The 24,302-nt window shown below is 32.5% G+C and overlaps 1 protein-coding gene across 1 annotated transcript in view; it reads left to right on the top strand.

Annotated features, from left to right (window-relative positions):
• The window catches only part of LOC127738391 (UDP-glucose:glycoprotein glucosyltransferase 1-like), a 53,282-nt gene extending 34,724 nt beyond the window's left edge, over positions 1-18,558 (top strand). The window contains exons 33-41 of the mRNA XM_052249624.1: positions 1,435-1,530; positions 2,521-2,605; positions 3,218-3,327; positions 3,566-3,638; positions 4,262-4,365; positions 11,407-11,463; positions 11,671-11,902; positions 14,361-14,529; positions 15,686-18,558. Coding sequence (XP_052105584.1) covers positions 1,435-1,530; positions 2,521-2,605; positions 3,218-3,327; positions 3,566-3,638; positions 4,262-4,365; positions 11,407-11,463; positions 11,671-11,902; positions 14,361-14,529; positions 15,686-15,717 — 958 coding nt within the window. The 3' untranslated portion in view covers positions 15,718-18,558. The remainder of the gene's footprint in view (positions 1-1,434; positions 1,531-2,520; positions 2,606-3,217; positions 3,328-3,565; positions 3,639-4,261; positions 4,366-11,406; positions 11,464-11,670; positions 11,903-14,360; positions 14,530-15,685) is intronic.
• The last annotated feature ends 5,744 nt before the right edge of the window (positions 18,559-24,302 follow it).

Genomic DNA, 24,302 nt, shown 5'->3' with positions numbered 1-24,302 from the left:
TTTTCCTTTTTTTTTTCTTTTAAAATTTTCCGTTTTAAGTTGGTTATTTCTGATTTATATTTAAAAGCAAATAATAATGATATGGTAGGAGATACACACCAAACAGGATGTGTAAATTATTATATAATAAGTATGGTGCAATAGCAAGAAATTTTCAATTGCACAGTATTGCACAATAGCAAGAAATCTTCAATTGCACAGTATTGCGCAATAGCAAGAAATCTTCAATTGCACAGTATTGCGCAATAGCAAGAAATATCCAATAGCACAATATTGTGCAATAGCAAGAAATTGTCAATTGTACAGTATTGCGCAATAGCAAGAAATATTTAATTGCACAGTATTGTGCAAAAGAAGATACTTCGTATAAATTGCTTATTTCTTGACCAATTTCAATGGGGTTTTATTCTTGAATTCTTGGGGTTCTTTAATATGCTGAATCTAACCGTGTATTTAGTTTTTGGATTTTGGGCCCCGTTTTTAAATTGGTCCACATTTAGGTCCAAAGGGTCCAAAATTAAACTTTGTTTGATTTCATCAAAAATTGAATTATTGGGGTTCTTTGATATGCCGAATCTAACCGTGTATTTAGATTCTTAATTTTTGGTTCCGTTTTCAAATTGGTCTACATTAAGGTCCAAAGGGTCCAAAATTAAACTTAGTTTGATTTTAACAAAAATTGAATTCTTAGGGTTCTTTGATATGCTGAATTTAAACATGTATTTAGATTTTTGATTATGGGCCCAGTTTTCAAGTTGTTCCAAATCGGGGTCCAAAATTAAACTTTGTATGATTTCAACAAAAATTGAATGTATGGGGTTCTTTGATATGCTGAATCTAACCATGTATTTAGATTTTTCATTTATGGGCCCCGTTATCAACTTTGTCCACATTGAGGTCAAAAGGGTCCAAAATTAAACTTTGTTTGATTTCATCAAGAATTGAATTCTTGGGGTTCTTTGATATGCTGAATCTAACCATGTATTTAGATTTTGGATATTGGACCATAATAGGTGAATGTCCAATTTAAAATTTTTAAGTTCTTAGACCACATTCATTCTGTGTCAGAAACCTATGCTGTGTCAAATATTTAATCACAATCCAAATGCAAAGCTGTATCAAGCTTGAATGTTGTGTCCATACTTGCCCCAACTGTTCAGGGTTCGACCTCTGCGGTCGTACCAAGCTGCGCCCTGCAGAGCATTTTATTATGTATTATCTAGGTATAGCAAACAACCTACTAGATTATCCTGTCAATAAATGAAAAATGAGACTGACTTGGATCGGAAATTTTATGTGACAGAGAAGTTGGAGTACATGCCATGGATATATTTACATCTTGCATTTTCTTTTTCAGAAAACAGTAGAGTGACTCATATATGTTTTATTTTTCTCATGACAAAAAAAATAACATGAAAAATGGTTCTTTTACAGCACATTAACAGGAGACAAAGGGGGTACCAAAGATGTTGATCAGACATTAAATATCTTCTCCCTCGCATCAGGTCTTATGTATGAAAGATTAATGAGGTAAGAGTGGTCAAATGGTCATTATACCAAGTTGGTGTTAATTATAACACTGCTAGGGAATGTGAAAGAAATTATAGATTTAGTCGTCTTTCCAAAGAAAGAGCAGAAAATACCAGAGAGAGTATCAAAACTCATAAGTCTAAGAGACACTGGCAAATTGTGGAAAAAAGAAAAACAATGAAAAGACAACAGTCTACAAAACACCACAAGTACTTAAAAAACAAAAGACTGAGCAAGAAGAACCCCTTAAAAAAGAAATGTATATTTGATTTGCTATCTAAGATACAAGTAATTATGAAAATATATATATTTCATATATGCTTTATGTACTCACCATATCCATTCTTTTCTGATTAAGATTTAAGAAATGGACTCCTGGTTTTATAAGAATTACAAATGTCGAACATGCTTTCCTTTAATCAAGTTTTTCTGAAGAAAAAAAATAATATGTACAGGTAGTGAATACTAATGATACTAATTAATATGATTAATTTGATTTAAAAAATCTGGAAATGGAAATAGAGGAGACAATATAGTCCTATGGAATACAGATACTAGGGAATAACAAGTGAATGTTTACTGAATTGCATTTATTACATTGGTTACAATGAATTCCGTGATTTCCCAGTGAAATAAAAACCGAAAATTTCACATGTGAAATAAACTCGATTATTTCACTCCTCTGACGCCATACAACAATAGGTGTTGTCGATGACGTTGCATCAAAGCAAATTGTGAATACGTAGAAAAAAGATATAGTTCCTTATATTTCTACTTTAATTCCATTAAAAAGCTCATTGTCAATGTAATAAAAGAAAAATTAATCAAAGAATTCAAATATCGAAAAATATTTCAACTCGTGACCAAACATTACTGATAATTAACTCCTGTGCTACGCATTTTCAATGCTAATTAAAAACTCAAGTATGTATATTTAGTATCGGATACTATTCCCTCTCGTAGATAACATTGACATTTTACTTATTTCAGAATTATGATGATGAGTGTTTTGAAACATACAAAGTCAAAAGTAAAATTTTGGTTTTTGAAAAATTACTTATCTCCATCTTTTAAGGTAAGTATTTATGTGAGAATGACTACTTTATATAGAAATAAAAATGTTATAGTTAGTGACATTTGAAGAAATTGGTCTTCAGACTAATTTACAGCAATTTTTCATGTATAAGTGATATTTCACATTATGCTCCTTCTAAGTTCACATATATATACAAATTATTTAAAGGTAGATTGATAATAATACTTGCAGTAGTTACATTTTGCTTTAATCTTTATAAAGACATGATTTCAAAAACAAATTGGTTTACGGTGTTAGTTTAAAAGAAACAAAGCAGGGTACTTTGGAAATGTACCATAGTTGACAATATTATTTCTTTAAAGACCAGGACATATATTCTGGACAAATGTTCCTAAGCAAATTTCAACTAAATACAAAAAGACTGCAGAACTTATACTATTAGTTGATTGTAGTATGATGTCAAAATATATGAAAAGAATTCATTATATTATTTTGATATTTAACATACAGGATATTCTGCACAATGAGAATTAGACAACCCTTATATACATGGTAATAGCCCTGCCATGATAGCTATTGGATCTAATGTTTATTTTATTGGTGAAAGTATTATTAAATGTTAAAAGATGATAAAAATGTCATTTGTTACAGGATTTCATACCAAAAATGGCTGAAAATTATGGATTTGAATATGAATTAGTACAGTACAAGTGGCCGAGATGGTTGAATCAACAGAAAGAAAAACAGAGAATTATGTGGGGGTGAGTGTAGTAAACAATAGGTAAATCTAAACTTACATCCTTGACACATGAAATATATATTATTCTCATTTTGTAAATGATATTCTTGTGAAATTTCTTACCAGTTTTATTATTACCAGCAATACATTTTGTTAAAATTGTCATGTTAATTATATTCAATAATTTTACAAATTCATTCTACAATATTTTATATGATGTTACACATATATCCTGAATTTTTGCCATTCTGATTTTGTAGATATAAGATCCTATTCCTTGATGTATTGTTCCCATTGGACGTAAAGAAATTTATATTTGTTGATGCTGATCAGGTAAATATTGCAATCTTTATTCAGTGATAAATGTTTCTCCAATTTTTGAATGCATGTATACCACCTATTTCTTCAGTAATGTATGTTTGATTAGCGATGGCTTACTCATTTGTCGATGCAACTTCAGTTGTCTGATGTTAGGGTGCTTGCATTATTAAGAGTTCATTGGTTTGATGCTTAGTAGGTTCAAGGCATAGATTTTGAATTTGGTATCTTTTTAATTTTTTGCCTCCTTGCCAAGTAAGTGGTATTTTAAAAATGATATGAGCAAAGATTGGTTGGCTCAGAATTTAAATGTCAACAGTTGGGTTTTGAATTTTGAACCATGCTCCTGGAAAGGTGCAGTCGATTCCTGTCTTAACTGACTAGGATTGCTAGTTTCCATGTAAGGTCATTGTTTTTTCTGGGGACTCCGGCTACCTCCACCTATGAAAACTTGTCGCCATGAAATAGCCAAGAGTGCTAAAAGTGGTGTTAAACACCAGAAATCAAAATTGAAAGATGTGTCTTGGTTGGATGACTTCATGAAGACTGCAATTTAAACTCGCAAAAGCAAAACTCAAACACAACATATATATTATGTAACATTGAACAGATTATAACATTATCAATAAAAATTTCAGATTGTAAGGGCAGATTTGCAAGAGTTACATGATTTAGATTTGAATGGGGCTCCATATGGGTACACTCCTTTCTGTAGTGATAGGAAAGAAATGGATGGATTCAGGTTAGTTATACGTATTTATATATATTTATATTAAATCTACTTTTCGTTTTTTTTATTGGATGACACATATACCATATGGTGTTTTTGCACACTTTTATAATGTATGAAAAATTGATATTATGAAGCATGTGCCCCCATCGATAACATGGTAAACAACACATAAATTTGGTGAAATAATAGTCATTATATGTTATAATAATTACCCTGTATATTTTTATACCGCTGCTAGGCGAAGGGGGCATTAAGTGTTAACCTTGACTGTCCTTCTGTCCATCCCATTTTTTTCCCGCACTTTAACAAGTTTTACTCACCCAAATTTTATGAAATTCATTCACGATGCTAAGAACCAAAACTCGCAGACAGAGTCTGATATTGGGCAGTGAGTCACTTACCGTTCTAGAGTTATGCCCCTTTATAACTTGGAAATTATAAAGTTGAATGTCCCTTTTGTATTTTTCGTCTCTCTTTTGGAAAATTGCTAATTTTTAGCTCACCTGACCTGAAAGGTCAAGTGAGCTTTTCTCATCACTTTGCGTCCGTCGTCCGTCGACCTGCGTCCGTCGTCCGTCGTCCGTCGTCCGTAAACTTTTACAAAAATCTTCTCCTCTGAAACTACTGGGCCAAATTTAACCAAACTTGGCCACAATCATCATTGGGGTATCTAGTTTTAAAAATGTGTGGCGTGACCCGGTCAACCAACCAAGATGGCCGCCACGGTTAAAAATAGAACATAGGGGTAAAATGCAGTTTTTAGCTTATAACTCAAAAACCAAAGCATTAAGAGCAAATCTGACATGGGGTAAAATTGTTCATCAGGTCAAGATCTATCTGCCCTGAAATTTTCAGATGAATCGGACAACCTGTTATTGGGTTGCTGCCCCTGAATTGGTAATTTTAAGGAAATTTTGCTGTTTTTGGTTATTATCTTGAATATTATTATAGATAGAGATAAACTGTAAACAGCAATAATGTTCAGCAAAGTAAGATTTACAAATAAGTCAATATAACCGAAATGGTCAGTTGACCCCTTTAGGAGTAATTGCCCTTTATAGTCAATTTTTAACCATTTTTCGTAAATCTTAGTCATCTTTTACAAAAATCTTCTCCTCTGAAACAACTGGGCCACAATCATCATTGGGGTATCTAGTTTAAAAAATGTGTGGCGTGACCCGGCCAACCAACCAAGATGGCCGCCACAGCTAAAAATAAAACATAGGGGTAAAATGCAGTTTTTGGCTTGTAACTCAAAAACCAAAGCATTTAGAGCAAATCTGACATGAAGTAAAATTGTTTATCAGGTCAAGATCTATCTGCCCTGAAATTTTCAGATGAATCGGACAACCCGTTGTTGGGTTGCTGCCCCTGAATTGGTAATTTTAAGGTAATTTTGCTGTTTTTATACGACCGCAAAAAAATTTTGTGGTCGTATATTGGTATGACGTTGTCGTCGTCGTCGTCGTCGTCGTCGTCGTCGTCGTCGTCGTCGTCGTCCGAATACACAATGGTTTTCGCACTCTAACTTTAGTTTAAGTGAATGGATCTCTATGAAATTTTACCATAAGGTTCAATACCACAATAGGAAGGTGGGGATTGATTTTGGGGGTTATGGTACCAACAGTTAAATAATTAGGGGCCAAAAAGGGGCCGAAAATAAGCATTTTTGTAACTTCCAGACATAACTTGTGTGTTATTGTATGGATCTCTTTGACATTGTACTACAAGATTCCATATCACAAAGGGTCGATGATGGGATTGATTTTAGGGTTAATTTCCTCGAAATTTTAGGAATAAGGGGCCAAAAGGGGGCAAAAAACAAGCATTTTTCTAGTTTCATGACAATAACTTGTGTGTAAGTGTATGGATCATTCTGAAATTTTACTACAAGGTTCCATTTCGCAAGGGGAAAGCTGGAATTGAGTTTTGTGGTAATTGCCCAAACCGTTTAGTAATAAGGGGCCTAAAAAGGGGTGAAAAATAAGCATTTTTTAGTTTCTAGACAATAACTTGTGTTCAAGTGTATGGATCTCTCTAAAATTGTATTACAAGGTACCATACCACAAAGGCAAGGCTGTTATTGAGCTTGGTTTGGGGGGGAAGGGGGGGGGGGGTTGATGAATCATAGGGGGGTGGGGGGTCAAAAAAGGGGTAATTATTTTTTTTCGTTTAAGGAATAAGGGGAAAAAAGGTTAAAAAACTAGGGTTTCCATTTTAATAGACAAATAATTGAGTAAAGAACATTATTTAAAAGCAGTGTAAGGTTGGTAATTCAAACTCATTTAAATATCTCACCTGCACTATGTTTGAATTATGTAAATTGGAAATTTGCCAATTATTTTAGTATAATAAACTTCATTGGAAATTTGCCAATATAAAATTTTGCTGATGAAGGTTTTTTGTTTACCTTTAGTCTGACTATGATGTCATTTTCTATTTTAATAGCCTTATGATGTAGTTAAATTTTTTTTAATACTTTTATGATGTATTTTAATGCGCTTTTATGGTTGCAAATTTATTGTTTTAATATAATAAACTCCATTGGAAATTTACCAATAGTTTGTTTATTTTTAGCTATGACTATGATGTCATTTTCTATTTAATTTTAAGGTTACAAATTAATTTCAGTTTTAAATATTATTGTAAAATGTTTGCCCAAAACATTTATTAATAAGTGGCCAAAAAAGGGGGCAAAAATAAGCATTTTTTTAGTTTCCAGACATTAACTTGTGTTCAAGTGTATGGATTTCTCTGAAATTGTACTTAAAGGTACCATACCACAAAGGGAAGTGGGTCAAAAAATTTTTGGGGGGGGGGGGATTTTTTTTCCTTTTTTTTTTCTTTAAAATTTTCCATTTTAAGTTGGTTAATTCTGATCACAAAGAGAAAGTTGGAATTGAGTTTGGGGGATAATTGCTCAAATGTTTAGGAATAAGGGGCTAAAAAAGGGGTTAAAAATAAGCATTTTTTTTTAGTTTCCAACAATTAATTGTGTTTAAGTAATTGGATCTCTGTGATATTGTACTGCAAGGTACCATACCACAAACTGAAGGCTGGGATTGAGTTTGGGGGGGCGTGATGTGTGAAAATTTTCCACTTAAAGTTGGTTAATTATTTCTGATTTAGATATAAAAGCAAATAATAATGATGTGGTTTGATTTTATTAAAAACTTAAATTGAAGTTATGTATATTGTAAATTTAGGTTACATTGGAATTTAAGAATTGGCTTTGGGGTAGGGTTATGGCTCAAACCTTTAAATAATAAGGGAAAAAAAGGTGAAAAAACAAGGGTTTCCAGGTTAATAGACAAATAAGTACAAAACATTATTTAAAAGCAGTGTAAGGTTGGTAATTCAAACTCATTTAAATATCTCACTTACACTGCTTTTAAATTATGTAAATTGGAAATTTGCCAATAACTTTATTGTTAATAAATGCATTGGAAATTTGCCAACAATTTTAGTATAATAAACTTCATTGGAAATTTGCCAATATAAAATTTTGCTGATGAAGGTTTTTTGTTTACCTTTAGCCTTGACTATGAAGTCATTTTCTATTTTTATAGCCTTATGATGTAGTTGAATTATTTAATACTTTTATGATGTGTTTAAATGGGGTTTTATGGTTGCAAATTTATTGTTTTAGTTTAATAAACTCCATTTAAAATTTGGTAATAAAAAAAATTTTTGTTTATTTTTAGCTATGATTATGATGTCATTTTCTATTTTACTTTTATGGTTGCAAAGAAATTTTTATTTTTAGATATTACTGTTAAATGATGCTGATTAAGGTTTTTGCTATGTTTAGCCATGACTATGATGTCATTTTCTATTTTAATATCTGTCATGATGTATTTAAATGGGCTTTTATGGTTACAAAGGAATTTTATTTTTAGATATTACTGTAAAATGTTGCTGATTAAGGATTTTGTTTATTTTTAGCCATGACTATGATGTTATTTTCTATTTTAATACCTTTATTATGTAATTTCCATTTTTAGATATTACTGTTAAATGATGCTGATTGAGGGTTTGAATGCTGGGATTGATTTTGGGGGTAATTGCCTCCAAATTTTAGGAATTAGGGGGCAAAAAACAAGCATTTTTCTAGTTTCATGACAATAACTTGTGTGTAAGTGTATGGATATTTATGAAATTGTACTACAAGGTTCCATATCACAAAGGGAAAGCTGGAATTGAGTTTGGGGGTACTTGCCCAAAACGTTTAGGAATAAGGGGCCAAAAATAAGCATTTTTCTAGTTTCCAGACAATAACTTGTGTTCAAGTGTATGGATCTCTCTGAAATTGTACTGCAAGGTACCATACCACAAAGGGAAGGCTGGGATTGTTTTTGGGGGTAATTGTCTCAAAATGTTAGGAATAAGGGGCCATAAAGGGGCAAAAAAACAAGCATTTTTCTAGTTTCATGACAATAACTTGTGTGTAAGTGTATGGATCTTTATGACATTGTACTGCAAGGTTCCATATCACAAAGGGAAAGCTGGGTTTGAGTTTGGGGGTAATTGCCCTAAACTTTTAGGAATTTGGGGCCAAAAAGGTGCAAAAAACCCAAGCATTTTTCTAGTTTCCAGACAATAATTTGTGTTCAAGTGTATGGATCTCTCTGAAATTGTACTGCAAGGTACCATACCACAAAGGGAAGGCTGGGATTGAGTTTGGGGGTGATGAATCATAAGGGGGTTTCAAAAAATTTGGGGGGGGGATTTTTTTTTCCTTTTTTTTCTTTAAAATTTTCCATTTTAAATTGGTTATTTCTGATTTATATATAAAAGCAAATAATAATGATATGGTTTGAATAGGTAAATTAAAAAATTTTAAGTTCTTAGACTACTTTCATTCTGTGTGAGAAACCTATGCTGTGTCAAATATTTAATTACAATCCAAATTCAGTGCTGTATCAAGCTTGAATGTTGTGTCTATACTTGCCCCAACTGTTCAGGGTTCGACCTCTGCGGTCGTATCAAGCTGCGCCCCAGCAGAGCATTTTATTGGTTATTATCTTGAATATTATTATAGATAGAGATAAACTGTAAACAGCAATAATGTTCAGCAAAGTAAGATTAACAAATAAGTCAACATGACTGAAATGGTCAGTTGACCCCTTTAGGAGTAATTGCCCTTTATAGTCAATTTTTAACCATTTTTCGTAAATCTTAGTCATCTTTTACAAAAATCTTCTCCTCTGAAACAACTGGGCCAAATTAAACCAAACTTGGCCACAATCATCATTTGGTTATCTAGTTTTAAAAATGTGTGGCGTGACCTGGTCAACCAACCAAGATGGCTGCCACGGCTAAAAATAGAACATAGGGGTAAAATTCAGTTTTTGGCTTTTAATTCAAAAACCAAAGCATTTAAAGCAAATCTGACATGAAGTAAAATTGTTTATCAGGTCAAGATCTATCTGCCCTGAAATTTTCAGATGAATCGAACAACCTGTTGTTGGGTTGCTGCCCCTGAATTGGTACTTTTAAGGAAATTTTGCTGTTTTTGGTTATTATCTTGAATATTATTATAGATAGAGATAAACTGTAAACAGCAATAATGTTCAGCAAAGTAAGATTAACAAATAAGTCAACATGACTGAAATGGTCAGTTGACCCCTTTAGGAGTAATTGCCCTTTATAGTCAATTTTTAACCATTTTTCGTAAATCTTAGTCATCTTTTACAAAAATCTTCTCCTCTGAAACAACTGGGCCAAATTAAACCAAACTTGGCCACAATCATCATTTGGTTATCTAGTTTTAAAAATGTGTGGCGTGACCTGGTCAACCAACCAAGATGGCCGCCACGGCTAAAAATAGAACATAGGGGTAAAATTCAGTTTTTGGCTTTTAATTCAAAAACCAAAGCATTTAAAGCAAATCTGACATGAAGTAAAATTGTTTATCAGGTCAAGATCTATCTGCCCTGAAATTTTCAGATGAATCGGACAACCCGTTGTTGGGTTGCTGCCCCTGAATTGGTAATTTTAAGGTAATTTTGCTGTTTTTGGTTATTATCTTGAATATTATTATAGATAGAGATAAACTGTAAAAAACAATAAATGTCGGCAAAGTAAGATCTACAAATAAGTCAACATGACCGAAATTGTCAGTTGACCCCTTTAGGAGTTATTGCCCTTTATAGTCAATTTTTAACCATTTTTTCGTAAATCTTAGTAATCTTTTACAAAAATCTTCTCCTCTGAAACTACTGGGCCAAGTTAATTATAGATAGAGATAATTGTAAGCAGGAAAAATGTTCAGTAAATTAAGATGTACAAACACATCACCATCACCAAAACACAATTTTGTCATGAATCCATCTGCGTCCTTTGTTTAATATTCACATAGACCAAGGTGAGCGACACAGGCTCTTAAGAGCCTCTAGTTTTGTTTACACACTCTAACTTAAGTCTGCATATGCAAATTTTATGAAACTAACACACAATGCTAAGAACCAAAACTTGCAGACAGAGTTCGAATTTGGGCTAGTGAGTCACTGTTCTAGATTTATGTCCCTTTATGACTTGGAAAATTGCAATTTTTTTCATTTCTGCTCTCTAACTTAAGTTTCCCTCATTTAAAGTTTAAAACAGAGAAAGTATGAAAATAACACTCAGAAAAAAAATACTCAAGATTAGAACAATAGAACTCTTTAAAAAGTAGCAGTGTCATCAAATGCTCTCAGGAATTTTTCCATGTATTATAAGAAAGCTTGAGAGGGGCACTCATGTCTTCAGACACATTTTTCCCACATATAATGTAACTATAAAAAATCATTGTCAATATTGGAAAGATTTAAGCAATAAGAAAGGATGTTATGTAGTTCATATTTAAGCAAAAATCATATATTTATACAATTCAGCAAAATAAAAGTAAAATGAAAAATATGGCAATGCACTTGCTTAAGGAAATGAATTCATCCATGTAATTTATTCATACAAAGTAAATTGCTATTATTCCTGCAGTTCAATTGCTAAGTTATTTTAAATTGGTTTATATTGATAATAACTCTGGAAATAATATTTTTTTCATTGTAGATTTTGGAAATCAGGTTATTGGGCCAGTCATTTAGCTGGAAGAAAATATCATATCAGGTAGTTTGTTGGAATTTTTGAATATTAAAATGAAAATAATCAAATCAGAATTTTATCAGATGCCATTTTGTACGGTTTTTACTTTTATATGTCATTTAAACATTTCTGAAATTTGATATTATTTTAACATATCTGATAAGCAGTAACAAATTGTTGCGGCAAATTTGTCTGCAATGAGATAATAAAATATTAGTTTTCATTTTTCAGTGCTTTATATGTAGTAGACTTGAAAAAATTCCGAAAGATAGCAGCTGGTGACAGATTACGTGGACAATATCAAGGATTGAGTCAGGATCCTAACAGTTTATCTAATTTAGATCAAGATTTACCTAACAATATGATACACCAAGTTAGCATTAAATCATTGCCACAGGAGTGGCTGTGGTGTGCCACTTGGTGTAGTGATGAATCTAAAGCTAAGGCTAAAACTATAGATCTGGTAAGTGATATTATATAACTAGTGACATATGAATTATTACCACAGAATGGCTGTTGTAAAGTGATGAAAATAATGTTTAAACATACAACCATTGGTAGAGCTAATAAGACAGATGGTTAAGCTTGTGGTTTGAATCATGAAATGATGTCCTCTACTTATTTTATTATCAATTAAGCTTTAAATTAGATTACATTTTGGTCTGAGACCAATGCATTCAAAGAAACGTCAACATAACAGCACAACAAATTGAAAAAAAAAACAGGAGGTCAATATACAGTTGTAAACAATAGTAAGCTGTCTATGCAATATGTCAAGCTATAAATCATAAAAAGGTATAGAAAAGTAGTAAATAAATTTATCTGAGACTATCAAAAATCTGCTTAAACCCTTAATTTCCTAAAATGACAAAATGTTAAAGTCTTGTCTAACTCAGGAATTTTGAATGCCTTAAAGGATGTTAATGATACTTAATATTATTGTTGACCATCACCAGAGGATGCTTAGGAATGAGGTTGTAATGTCTGTCTGCAAAGTCAAGGTCAATTCTTTGTATATTAAGATAAATACAAGGGAGGGGTAATCATTTTGTGAATTTTGATCTCAATACCACTTGTTTTATTTTTAGCTCACCTGACCTGAAAGGTCAAGTGAGCTTTTCTCATCACTTTGCGTCCGTCGTCCGTCGTCCTGCGTCCGTCGTCCTGCGTCTGTCGTCCGTCGTCCGTCGTCCGTAAACTTTTACAAAAATCTTCTCCTCTGAAACTACTGGGCCAAATTTAACCAAACTTGGCCACAATCATCATTGGGGTATCTAGTTTTAAAAATGTGTGGCGTGACCCGGTCAACCAACCAAGATGGCCGCCACGGCTAAAAATAGAACATAGGGGTAAAATGCAGTTTTTAGCTTATAACTCAAAAACCAAAGCATTAAGAGCAAATCTGACATGGGGTAAAATTGTTCATCAGGTCAAGATCTATCTGCCCTGAAATTTTCAGATGAATCGGACAACCTGTTATTGGGTTGCTGCCCCTGAATTGGTAATTTTAAGGAAATTTTGCTGTTTTTGGTTATTATCTTGAATATTATTATAGATAGAGATAAACTGTAAACAGCAATAATGTTCAGCAAAGTAAGATTTACAAATAAGTCAATATAACCGAAATGGTCAGTTGACCCCTTTAGGAGTAATTGCCCTTTATAGTCAATTTTTAACCATTTTTCGTAAATCTTAGTCATCTTTTACAAAAATCTTCTCCTCTGAAACAACTGGGCCAAATTAAACCAAACTTGGCCACAATCATCATTGGGGTATCTAGTTTAAAAAATGTGTGGCGTGACCCGGCCAACCAACCAAGATGGCCGCCACAGCTAAAAATAAAACATAGGGGTAAAATGCAGTTTTTGGCTTGTAACTCAAAAACCAAAGCATTTAGAGCAAATCTGACACGAAGTAAAATTGTTTATCAGGTCAAGATCTATCTGCCCTGAAATTTTCAGATGAATCGAACAACCTGTTGTTGGGTTGCTGCCCCTGAATTGGTAATTTTAAGGAAATTTTGCTGTTTTTGGTTATTATCTTGAATATTATTATAGATAGAGATAAACTGTAAACAGCAATAATGTTCAGCAAAGTAAGATTAACAAATAAGTCAACATGACTGAAATGGTCAGTTGACCCCTTTAGGTGTAATTGCCCTTTATAGTCAATTTTTAACCATTTTTCGTAAATCTTAGTCATCTTTTACAAAAATCTTCTCCTCTGAAACAACTGGGCCAAATTAAACCAAACTTGGCCACAATCATCATTTGGTTATCTAGTTTTAAAAATGTGTGGCGTGACCTGGTCAACCAACCAAGATGGCCGCCACGGCTAAAAATAGAACATAGGGGTAAAATTCAGTTTTTGGCTTTTAATTCAAAAACCAAAGCATTTAAAGCAAATCTGACAAAAAGTTAAATTGTTTATCAGGTCAAGATCTATCTGCCCTGAAATTTTCAGATGAATCGGACAACCCGTTGTTGGGTTGCTGCCCCTGAATTGGTAATTTTAAGGTAATTTTGCTGTTTTTGGTTATTATCTTGAATATTATTATAGATAGAGATAAACTGTAAAAAACAATAAATGTCGGCAAAGTAAGATCTACAAATAAGTCAACATGACCGAAATTGTCAGTTGACCCCTTTAGGAGTTATTGCCCTTTATAGTCAATTTTTAACCATTTTTTCGTAAATCTTAGTAATCTTTTACAAAAATCTTCTCCTCTGAAACTACTGGGCCAAGTTAATTATAGATAGAGATAATTGTAAGCAGGAAAAATGTTCAGTAAATTAAGATGTACAAACACATCACCATCACCAAAACACAATTTTGTCATGAATCCATCTGCGTCCTTTGTTTAATATTCACATAGACCAAGGTGAGCGACACAGGCTCTTTAGAGCCTCTAGTTATTTCAGTGCAATAATCCATTAACAAAAGAGCCAAAATTAAAAGCAGCATTACGAATAGCACCTGAATGGAAAGAATATGATTATGAAATAAAAGTTTTATGGGATAAAATATATGGTACAAATACAAGGAGTCAACTAGAGTATGAAGCACCAAAAATAGATACTAAAGAAATAGGTAAGAGCAATACAAGTTTAACTGGAGAGGGGGAAAAAGGCTGATATAAACTAAGAAATATTTATTGTCTTTGAAATTTTATTGATTTAGAATTGTAAAGAACATATAAAGATAACACTTCAAGTTATCATTTGGTTTAGGGTGTTTTATGTTGACCAGTTTCACTTCAAAGAGTGATGTCTTCTCACATGACATGACATCATATCAAAAATGCATCAAGTATACAAAAATGCAGTTGTATTGTTCAAATACTAAAGTTGAATTTCATTTTATTTTTGTTTTGACCTTTACTCTCACTTAAAAAACTTTCTGATAAACGCTGTGTAATACTACAGCCATATTTTTATGCCCCTGGCCATAGGCAATGGGGTGTTAAGTGTTACCCTTGACTGTCCTTCCGTCTGTCAAATTTTCATTTCCGCACTTTAACTTACGTTTTCATCCAAATTTTATGAAACTCATACACAATGCTAAGAACTAAAACTTGCAGACACAGTTTGAATTTGGGCAGTGAGTCACTTGCTGTTCTAGAGTTATACCCCTTTATAACTTTGAAAATTGCAAATGTTTCAGTTTATGCACTCTAATCTAAGTTTGTCTCATCCACATTTTATGAAACTCGTACACAAGGCTAAGAATTGCAATATGCAGACAGAGTTTGAATTTGGGCAGTAAGTCTTGTACCGTTCTAGAGTTATGCCCCTTTTTAACTTGGAAAATTGCAAAGCTGGAGCGGGTCATTTGTGTCCTCACACACATTCTTTTATTTGTAGACTGTGGTATATTTTTATTATCTATTGAAATGCAACCATACCAAACTATATATGTATTCACTCTAGGTCACCTTACCTTATTGTTCCAAAGAAAGTGTTGGTTCATCAAACCTTTATATATGTCACCAAAACATTCAATTGTAAATGCTTTGAGTAAATTAATCTTCAGAAAAGTGGGGAGGGGTGTTGCCTATACCAGACCCTTTTACTTTGCCTTCAGTATGAAAGTGAATAATGTATTTTTTTATATTTACAGGTATGGATATCATAAATAAGTATTTGTTTAAACTTGGGCAGAATATTGACATTATTGTCAAACATTTTGGTAAAATTTGTTATCCATTTATTGGTTTATTTAACTTTTGTCCTTTTTTCTTTTTCAGGTGCAAAATTAGGTTACCATGACGAGTTATAACGACTACTTAATAACTAGTTTTAAATTTGACAGTTGAATCTTCAGATTTTAGTTATACATATATGTAAATCTATACTAATTTATCATTCTTGAATTTTTATTGTTAACATTTACTCTTTGTTCTAAACAGTAAAAATGATTTATAAAACATTTTTTTAGGTCAACAAGGGACCATATGACCAATATTTAAGATTAATCATGTGCTTAAGTTGTTATTTGAGTTGTATAACTTTGTTAGTATTTTTTTTTGAATGAGCTGGACTTGCATAAATTTAATGGTATATTTTACACAATAGTAGTGTAAAAATGGATGCTTTCTTATGATATTATACCCTGTTAACAGAATTAGTATTTTGCAAATCATGATGTTCCTCAACAAAATATGCATCAATATCTTTAACAATTACTTAATTTAGTATCAGATTAAAATTCTGGGTTTAGTTCGTTGGATATCAAAAGTAAGAACCTAAACCTGTGGAAACTTAAGATTCTTGTATATCTACTGATAATAACAAATGAATTTCCTGTTTGAAAATTAAATCATGGAAAAATCCTGTCAAATTTTTTGATTAAAAGTGCATGATTATTTGTGCTGAATCATTTATCTATAAGAAACACAAAATCTTTGTTTGTTTTCCAAATGAGAAATAAAACCTCTTAAATTCTTTTTGTGTAAATATTTGTTTATCGTTATGATAACACTATTAAAGTACAAAAATTGATTGTAAGTTGTACTGAAATGTTTTGAACTTTTTCCTGTTTGTTCTTGAAGGATTTGAAGAAAACATCACATGTCTAGTTAACTGAAATTCACTCAGTTTTTATCACTTATAAAGTATTTACAAGACTTTTATTTGGTTGCTAAATAATGCAAGTGTTTTAGAGACTTTTAGTATTTACGATTCTTATCATTTCAATTCTACATTAAGACAACAATATGCAGAACCAGAAATTTGAACTGATTTATTAGACAATCGTAATGTTAATGATATTAATAAAATTTATCAATGACATATTTTTTCAATACCTTTCATTACCGAACAATACTTTCAAGACTCAGGTTTACGATTCATATGCAACCAAGAAAAAGAATAAGTGTAAGATATTGTGACAAGTCAAGATTAAAACCTAGATATACATAGAATACCGGTACTTTCAGATCTCAGAATTGCTGTTCATAATTAGAACATTGTGGAAATGTGGATAGGTAATGGGTAGTCCTTTTTTTTCTCATATATATAATGTAAACTAAGTATAAATGATTTAGATGAAAGATGTAATGTGAAGTGAATCATTGTTTATATGTGTCTATTGTCTGACTTTCAAAGTATTCATATATGATTGTTTTAGCTACTTAATTTCTGTCACATTAACCTTTCAGGTATTGAAACATGTTTTTTTTTTGTTTGCTTACTTAGATTAAAAAAAAGACATATAATTATACTTTTGTTATAGTGATAATTTTGCAGCACATGGGAATTTTTTATGTATGTTTTCAGTAAGTATTGTCTTCCAGTAGGTTACTTTAATTAACTCTAACTTATTTTATTATTGCATTTATTTTACTTGTTCAAGTGAATTAAAATTAGTACTGCCAGGAAAGAAGCAGAATGCCAGAATTTTTGGGGAAAATTATAAACATGAAAATGTCAGCTCTGGTAAAAATAAAACACTATTCAGAGGGACCCATGTTTGATTTTTCAAGATAACTGAATCTTACATGCAAGTCAATAATGGACAATTTCAATGCTGTACACTTCAAAGTATAAACATGATGTGGTATTCACAGAGCAATTTGTTTTTTCTGTAAAATTTGACATTATTTTTTGTTAAATGAAATTCTATTTTAATTGTTTACAATATTTATTTTGTATTGTAATCAGAAAGATAAAGTTAAGTTATTTGTACACTCTGAATGATAAGAAAACAGTGATAGGGAATATATTTAGTATCCACTATCTTTTATATCACTTCAAATTTACATATGAAACTGCATTAAACTTCTTTTTTTAAATTTGACTGACCTCCAGCTACTTTAATGATGGAATTTAGAAAAGATATAAAGTGCAATATCGGTAGTCATTGGAATTCCATTTATTTTATTGTATAGGATAAGAATAAAAACATCAGTGTGATAAAAAAAATAAACATTCTCAAGTCTTTTTTGGGAGGGTTTGAGGGGTAAAAAATAACATGTCACTTTTAATTTTACCTGTTTACATTGGTTGTAAAACCTAAGATTTGTTTATCTTCAAGTTGCGTACTGTCATTTTCATAATTTAGTAAAGTAATGTATCTGAGGTTTCTGTTAATTTGTATGAGAGAGTGAAATGATTGCCACTTATTCTGTATGGATGACCAATGAGTCAGTGTTATTGTATGATATTTCAGAAATCATGATAGTTGTTGTATTGTTATAATTGATCTCCATTCCAAAGTTTCATACATATATCCATACAGTTTGTTTCTACATAAAATTTACTTATTAGCCAGTAAATTTGTCATTTGCAAAACTAGAGTTTCTTTTCTATAAATCACAAAAAGAGATACTCAACAAATTTTTATATGTTCCCAAACCATGAAAATGAGTTAACAAATATTTGGTTTATGCTTAAATATATCTTGCAAGGAAGTCAAAATTTTCTGTTAACCATTAAAGAGATATGTGTAAGTATATGTATGAACTAACATTAGTATGGTCAGGAACATATGAAAAAAGAAAAATAGCATGAGAGTTTGTTTTCAACTTTGAAAGTACATGTAGTATAATTATATATACATGTATTGAAATATGACTGAGTCATTGTTAGATCATTTTCAATTAAAAAATTAAAATATCAATATATGTTGTGTTTTGTTATATGGTATTGTCTCACCTTGACAAGAGTCAAAAGGCAAGACTTAGGTATGTTGTTTCCGACAGTGTCGTCGGCGGCAGTGGCAGCGTCAACAACGTATTAGTTAGTGATTAGGTCAGTTTATTGGGAACCACTAGTGGTAGGTCAATGATATATGGTATGCAGTGTATTATCATTGGCTCATCTCATTTCCATGGAGATCATTAGGCCCTGCCCCCTCAGTCATTATCTATTGACTTTGAAACTTTTGCTTAGTTTATATATATTAGTTTGTGATTAGGTCAGTTTATAGGGAACCACTGGTAGGTCAATGATATTTGGTATACAGCTATGTTAGCATTAGCTCATTTCATTTACATGGATATTATTTGGCCCAACCCCCTCAGTTATGGTTGACTTTGAAACTTTTGCATAGTTTACATACATTGGTTTATGATTAGGTCAGTTTAAGGGAAACCCCTTATGATATTTGGAATGCAGTTGTATAAGCATTGGCACATCTCATTTCCAAGGAGATTGTTTGGCCCTGTACCTTGAGTCGTGGTTCATTGACTAAATATTAATATTTTGCATAACTTACATGTTAAGGTATTGCTATTTTATATCAACATTAGCATTTTACTATTAAAATAACAAAAAGGCGAGACATATCTCTGTGTTAACAGTTTATATTATTTATGAATAATTTACTGTGGGTTATTTTTAATCATTAGACCTAACCCACTGAGGCAGGTCATATAGTGTCTCTTCATCTATTCATATGACTGTGTGCAGTTTTTCTACACTCTCAGAAAATCTGTAGTCAGAAATTGCATTGTGGTCCTATTTTTGCACATAGCACATGGCACATCTTATTTTCATAGAGATTTTTTATACCCATTCCCCATAAAACATATTTTTTAGATTGGGTTATTTTAAGGGTATTAAAGTCAATGATATTTGATGTGCAAGTGCATTGGCATTAGCAAATCTCAATTCAATGAAGATTATTATGGCCACTTTACTTTTAAACTTTTGCATAATTTACATGTACAAGTTTGTGACTAGGTCAATTTATATACTTTTATTTCTTAAAAGTTATCTTCATACCTATAAAAAGGGGGGGGATACCAAAGGGAGAATCATAACTCAAAAGTCAGAGACACGAAAAAATTTATGGCAAAAACAAAATACAATAAAAAAGACAGTCAACAGTCTACAAAACACTACACAATAAAATGCTTGGCTGAGCGCAGCTGGATACGACTGCAGAGGCCCAACCCTGAACAGTTTTCGCTTTTGTGCAATACACAATGCTGTTGCGAATTCACACACCCCCCCTCCCCCCCCCCAAACAAAAAAAAAAATGTTACCCCCCTTTTTTTTTGCTTTTGTGAAATACACTATGCTGTTGCATATTGACCCCCCCCCCCCCCCCCCCCCCAAAAAAAAAAAAAAAATTCTTTTTAATTTCTGAAATCTGAAATGAAATAAAAATGTTCCCCCCCACAATTTCTTTTTTACCCAACCCCCATTTTCCACCAAAAAAAATTCCTTCTGTCAAAATATGGTCATAATCTCAATTCAAATTTCCCATGGAGTTTGCAACCATAATTACGAATTTAAATACATCATAAAAGTCTTAAATAGATAATTTAAAAGCAGTGTAAGGGAGGTAATCCAACATTGTACAACATTGTACAATTTTGTTTTTGGATTACCTCCCTTACACTGCTTTTAAATTGTCCATTAACCAGGAAACCCTTGTTTTTTTCCCTTTTTTTGCCCCTAATTCCTAAACGGTTTGAGCCATAACCCCCCCAAAGCCAATCCTAACCATCCCTTTGTGGTATGGAAACTTGTGGTATAATATCAGAGAGATCCATACACTTAAACACATGTTATTGTCTGGAAGTTACAAAAATGCTTATTTTTGGCCCCTAATTCCTTAACTGTTGGTACCATAACCCCCAAAATCAATCCCAACCTTCCTTTTGTGGTATTGAACCTTATGGTAAAATTTCATAGAGATCCATTCACTTAAACTAAAGTTATTGTGCGAAAACCAATGTGTCTTCGGACGACGACGATGATGACGACGCCAACGTCATACCAATATACGACCACAAAAACTTTTTGCGGTCGCATAAAAACTAATGACTGAGTAATACAAGCTCCACCGAAAATCATATCATGTGCCTCAGAAGCAATCTCTGCTTTAGATGTGGCACCTATGGTGTTGATCATGGTACATTCAAACTCAGTAATAAGTCATTTGGTGATGTAACAATCGAGAAGAAAAGGACAGGAAAATTACTACAACATATAGAACATATCTCAGGTCAATGTGTGATTTAAGATATTCCATAACAGTCAACCAACTCATGATGGCGTCTGTAGATCTTGTCATGCCGATCATTTTCACATTTTACACTTTTAACCTAGCTCCTAAAGTTTTAAAACTAACAGAAAAACAGTGAAAATAGTAATAAATAAAGAGCAGATTAACTTGATCAAAGAAAAAGACTTTGTTTGAGCCACTATCTAAATAAAAATAAGCAGATGTGGTATGATTGCCAATGAGTCAAAACCTCCAAAGTTCAAATGAAGTGGATGTGAGGAATTAAAGGCAACCATACAGCCTTCAACAATAAGAATAAATTGCTTCGCCAAGCACAGCCTGATACGACCACAGAGATCAAACCCTGAACAGTTGGGGCAAGTTTAGACACAATATTCAAGCTTGATACTGTCTGAAATTGGATTGTGGTCGAATTTTTGACATAGTATAGGTTTCTGACACAAAATAAATGTGGTCAAAGATCATAAAAATTTGAAGTATCGTCTGATATAATCAATGTAAAAATTAAAAAATTAAAAAAAAAAAAAATCCTCCCCCCCCCAACTTTTTGACCCCCCCCCCCCCTTGGAGTAAAGACCCCCGAACTCAATCCCAGCCTTCCCTTTGTTGTATGGTCCCTTGTACAAATTCAGATAGATCCATACACTTAAACACAAGCTATTGTCTGGAAATTAGAAAATTGCTTGTTTTTGGCCCCTTTTTTGCCCCTAATTCCTGAACGTTTGGTGCAAATACCCCCAAACTCAATCCAAGCCTTCCTTTTGAGATATGAAACCTTGTGGTACAATTTCAGAGAGATCCATACACTTACACACAAGTTATTGTCGGGAAACAACAAAAATGCTTATTTTTGCCCCTTTTTGGCCCCTAATTCCTAAACTGTTTGTACCATAACCCCCAAAATCAATCCCAACCTTCCTTTTGTGGCATTGAACCTTCTGATAAAATTTCCTAGAGATCCATTCACTTAAACTAAAGTTATTGTCTGGAAACAAAATGTGTCTTCAGACAACGACGATGACGCAGACGACAACGACGATGACATGATACCATTATACGAACCCCAAAAAATTTTTTGCTGTCGTATAAAAACCAATACCATATAATTGACTAATTATGGTACCGGCGGTATATTATTTAAAAATAGAGCTCTTGAAATCTTTTTTCCCTGGTGGTCCTTGAAGAAAATCTGCTGGTCCTCACTATTGTTTTTATTGCAAAATACCAAAATTGTGTCAGTCCTGTGCAAAATCGTTGGCCAGGACATTTCGACCACCCCTTTTCAAGAACTCTGTCTACGCAGTCAATGTTAGTAAAAATCAATAACTCAACAATGTCATATCAGAAATTTAAAAAAAAACAAAAGTGAACTTATTTCAATAGATAGAAACAAGTCACCAAAGTTTTAGGAAAACTGCTCAAAGAATTTTGGAGTTATTGTACAAAAACTGGAAAATCTCCCCTTTTAATGAATAGTCCCTATACTCCAAAACAAAAAATCAGTAAATTTTTAAAAATAGAAAAGGAACTTATTTCAATATATATAACCAATTCACCAAAGTCTCATGAAAATTGGTGAAAGCATTTTTGAGTTACTGTCCGAAGTGTTGACGACAGATGGACAAATAACGGTATACCATAATACGTCCTGTTTTTAAAGACATGTGTATAAAACTGTATACTTTAGGGGCATTAACTTACACAGGTTGACATATTTTCCTGAAATATTCAGAGTAAAAAGATTTTGAGCTGATCATTTTTTGCAATTTACACTTTTAATCTAACTCCTATCTGTTTACAAAAATATTTGAAAACAATAGATATTTCAGGGGAAATAACTCCAAAACAGGTATGATAATTTGATTTTTCTCCAATTTTCTGGGTAGGCAGATCTTGTGATCATTTTTGCAATTTACACCTTTGACCTTGCTCCTATAATTTATAAGTTAATAAAATGCTTTGCAGTGCACATCTTGATACGATCACAGAGATTGAACCCTGAACAGTTAGGGCAAGTATGGACACAACATTCAATATAAATAAGAAGATAGCTTGATACGGCTCTGAATTTGGATGGTGATTAATTATTTGACATAGCATGGGTTTCTGACACAATAAATGTGGTCTAAGAACTTAAAAAATTGTGAAATTGGACTTTAACCTATTATGGTCCAATATCCAAAATCTAAATCCATGGTTAGATTCAGCATAGTAAAGAACCCCAAGAATTCAATTTTTGATGAAATCAAACAAAATTTGGATCTCAATGTGTACCAATTTGACAACAGGGCCCAAAATCCAACCTCAATAAGAAGATATGCTATGAGTGCCAATGAGACAACTCTCCATCCAAGTCACAATGTGTGAAAAGTAAACAATTATAGGTCAAGGTACAGCCTTCAACACAGAGCCTTGGCTCACACCGAACAGCAAGCTATAAAGGGCCCCAAAATGGCTAGTGTAAAACAATTCAAACAAGAACACCAACGGTCTAATCTATATAAATAAAATGCTTCACTGAGCACAGCCTGATACGATCGCAGAGGTCGAACCCTGAACAGTTGGTACAAATTTGGACACAATATTCAAGCTTGATACTGTCTGAATTTGGATTGTGATCAAATTTTGACATAATATAGATTTCTGACACAAAATAAATGTGGTCAAAGATCTTACAAATCTATTGCGCAATGCTGTGCAATTGAAGATTTCTTCTTGAAACTTTTCAAAAATTCAAAATTTGAAAATTAAAAAAAAAAATATGAATCCTCTTAAAAAATTGGAAAAAAAAAATCCCCCCCGTTTTGAAACTTTTAATTCCTAAACTGTTGGCCCCATAACCCCTAAAATAAATCCCAACCTTCTACTTGTGGTATTAAACATTGTCGTACAAATTCAGAGCAATCGAAATACTTATACACAAGTTATTATCCTGAAACTAGAAAAATGCTTCTTTTGGGCCCCTAATTCCTAAACGGTTGGGACCATCATCCCCAAAATCAATCCCAACCTTCCTTTTGTGGTATTGAACCTTCTTTAAAAATTTCATAGAGATCCATTCATTAAACTAAAGTTATTGTCCGGAAACCAATGTGTCTTCAGACGACGACGACATCATACCATTATTCGATCCAAAAACATTTTTTGCGGTCGTATAAAAACGAGAAACGAGAAACACTTATGAACCACTTCAAGACAACCACTGAACAACAGGCTCCTGACTTGGGACAGGTGCAAACAAATGCAGCAGGTTTAAACGTTTTCTAAAACAGGTACCAACCTTCACCCTAAACCTGAAACAGAAGTGTAACATTACAACAGAAAGACACACTATAAAATATTAATTAAAATGGCTTAACTTGATCAAAAGGACATATTAACAAAAA

Source organism: Mytilus californianus, unplaced genomic scaffold, assembly GCF_021869535.1.
Source record: "Mytilus californianus isolate M0D057914Y unplaced genomic scaffold, xbMytCali1.0.p SCAF_4, whole genome shotgun sequence".
In the NCBI taxonomy this organism is placed as follows: domain Eukaryota; kingdom Metazoa; phylum Mollusca; class Bivalvia; order Mytilida; family Mytilidae; genus Mytilus; species Mytilus californianus.
Note: the sequence above shows the minus strand (reverse complement) of the source record. Positions and strands in the feature narration are given on the sequence as shown.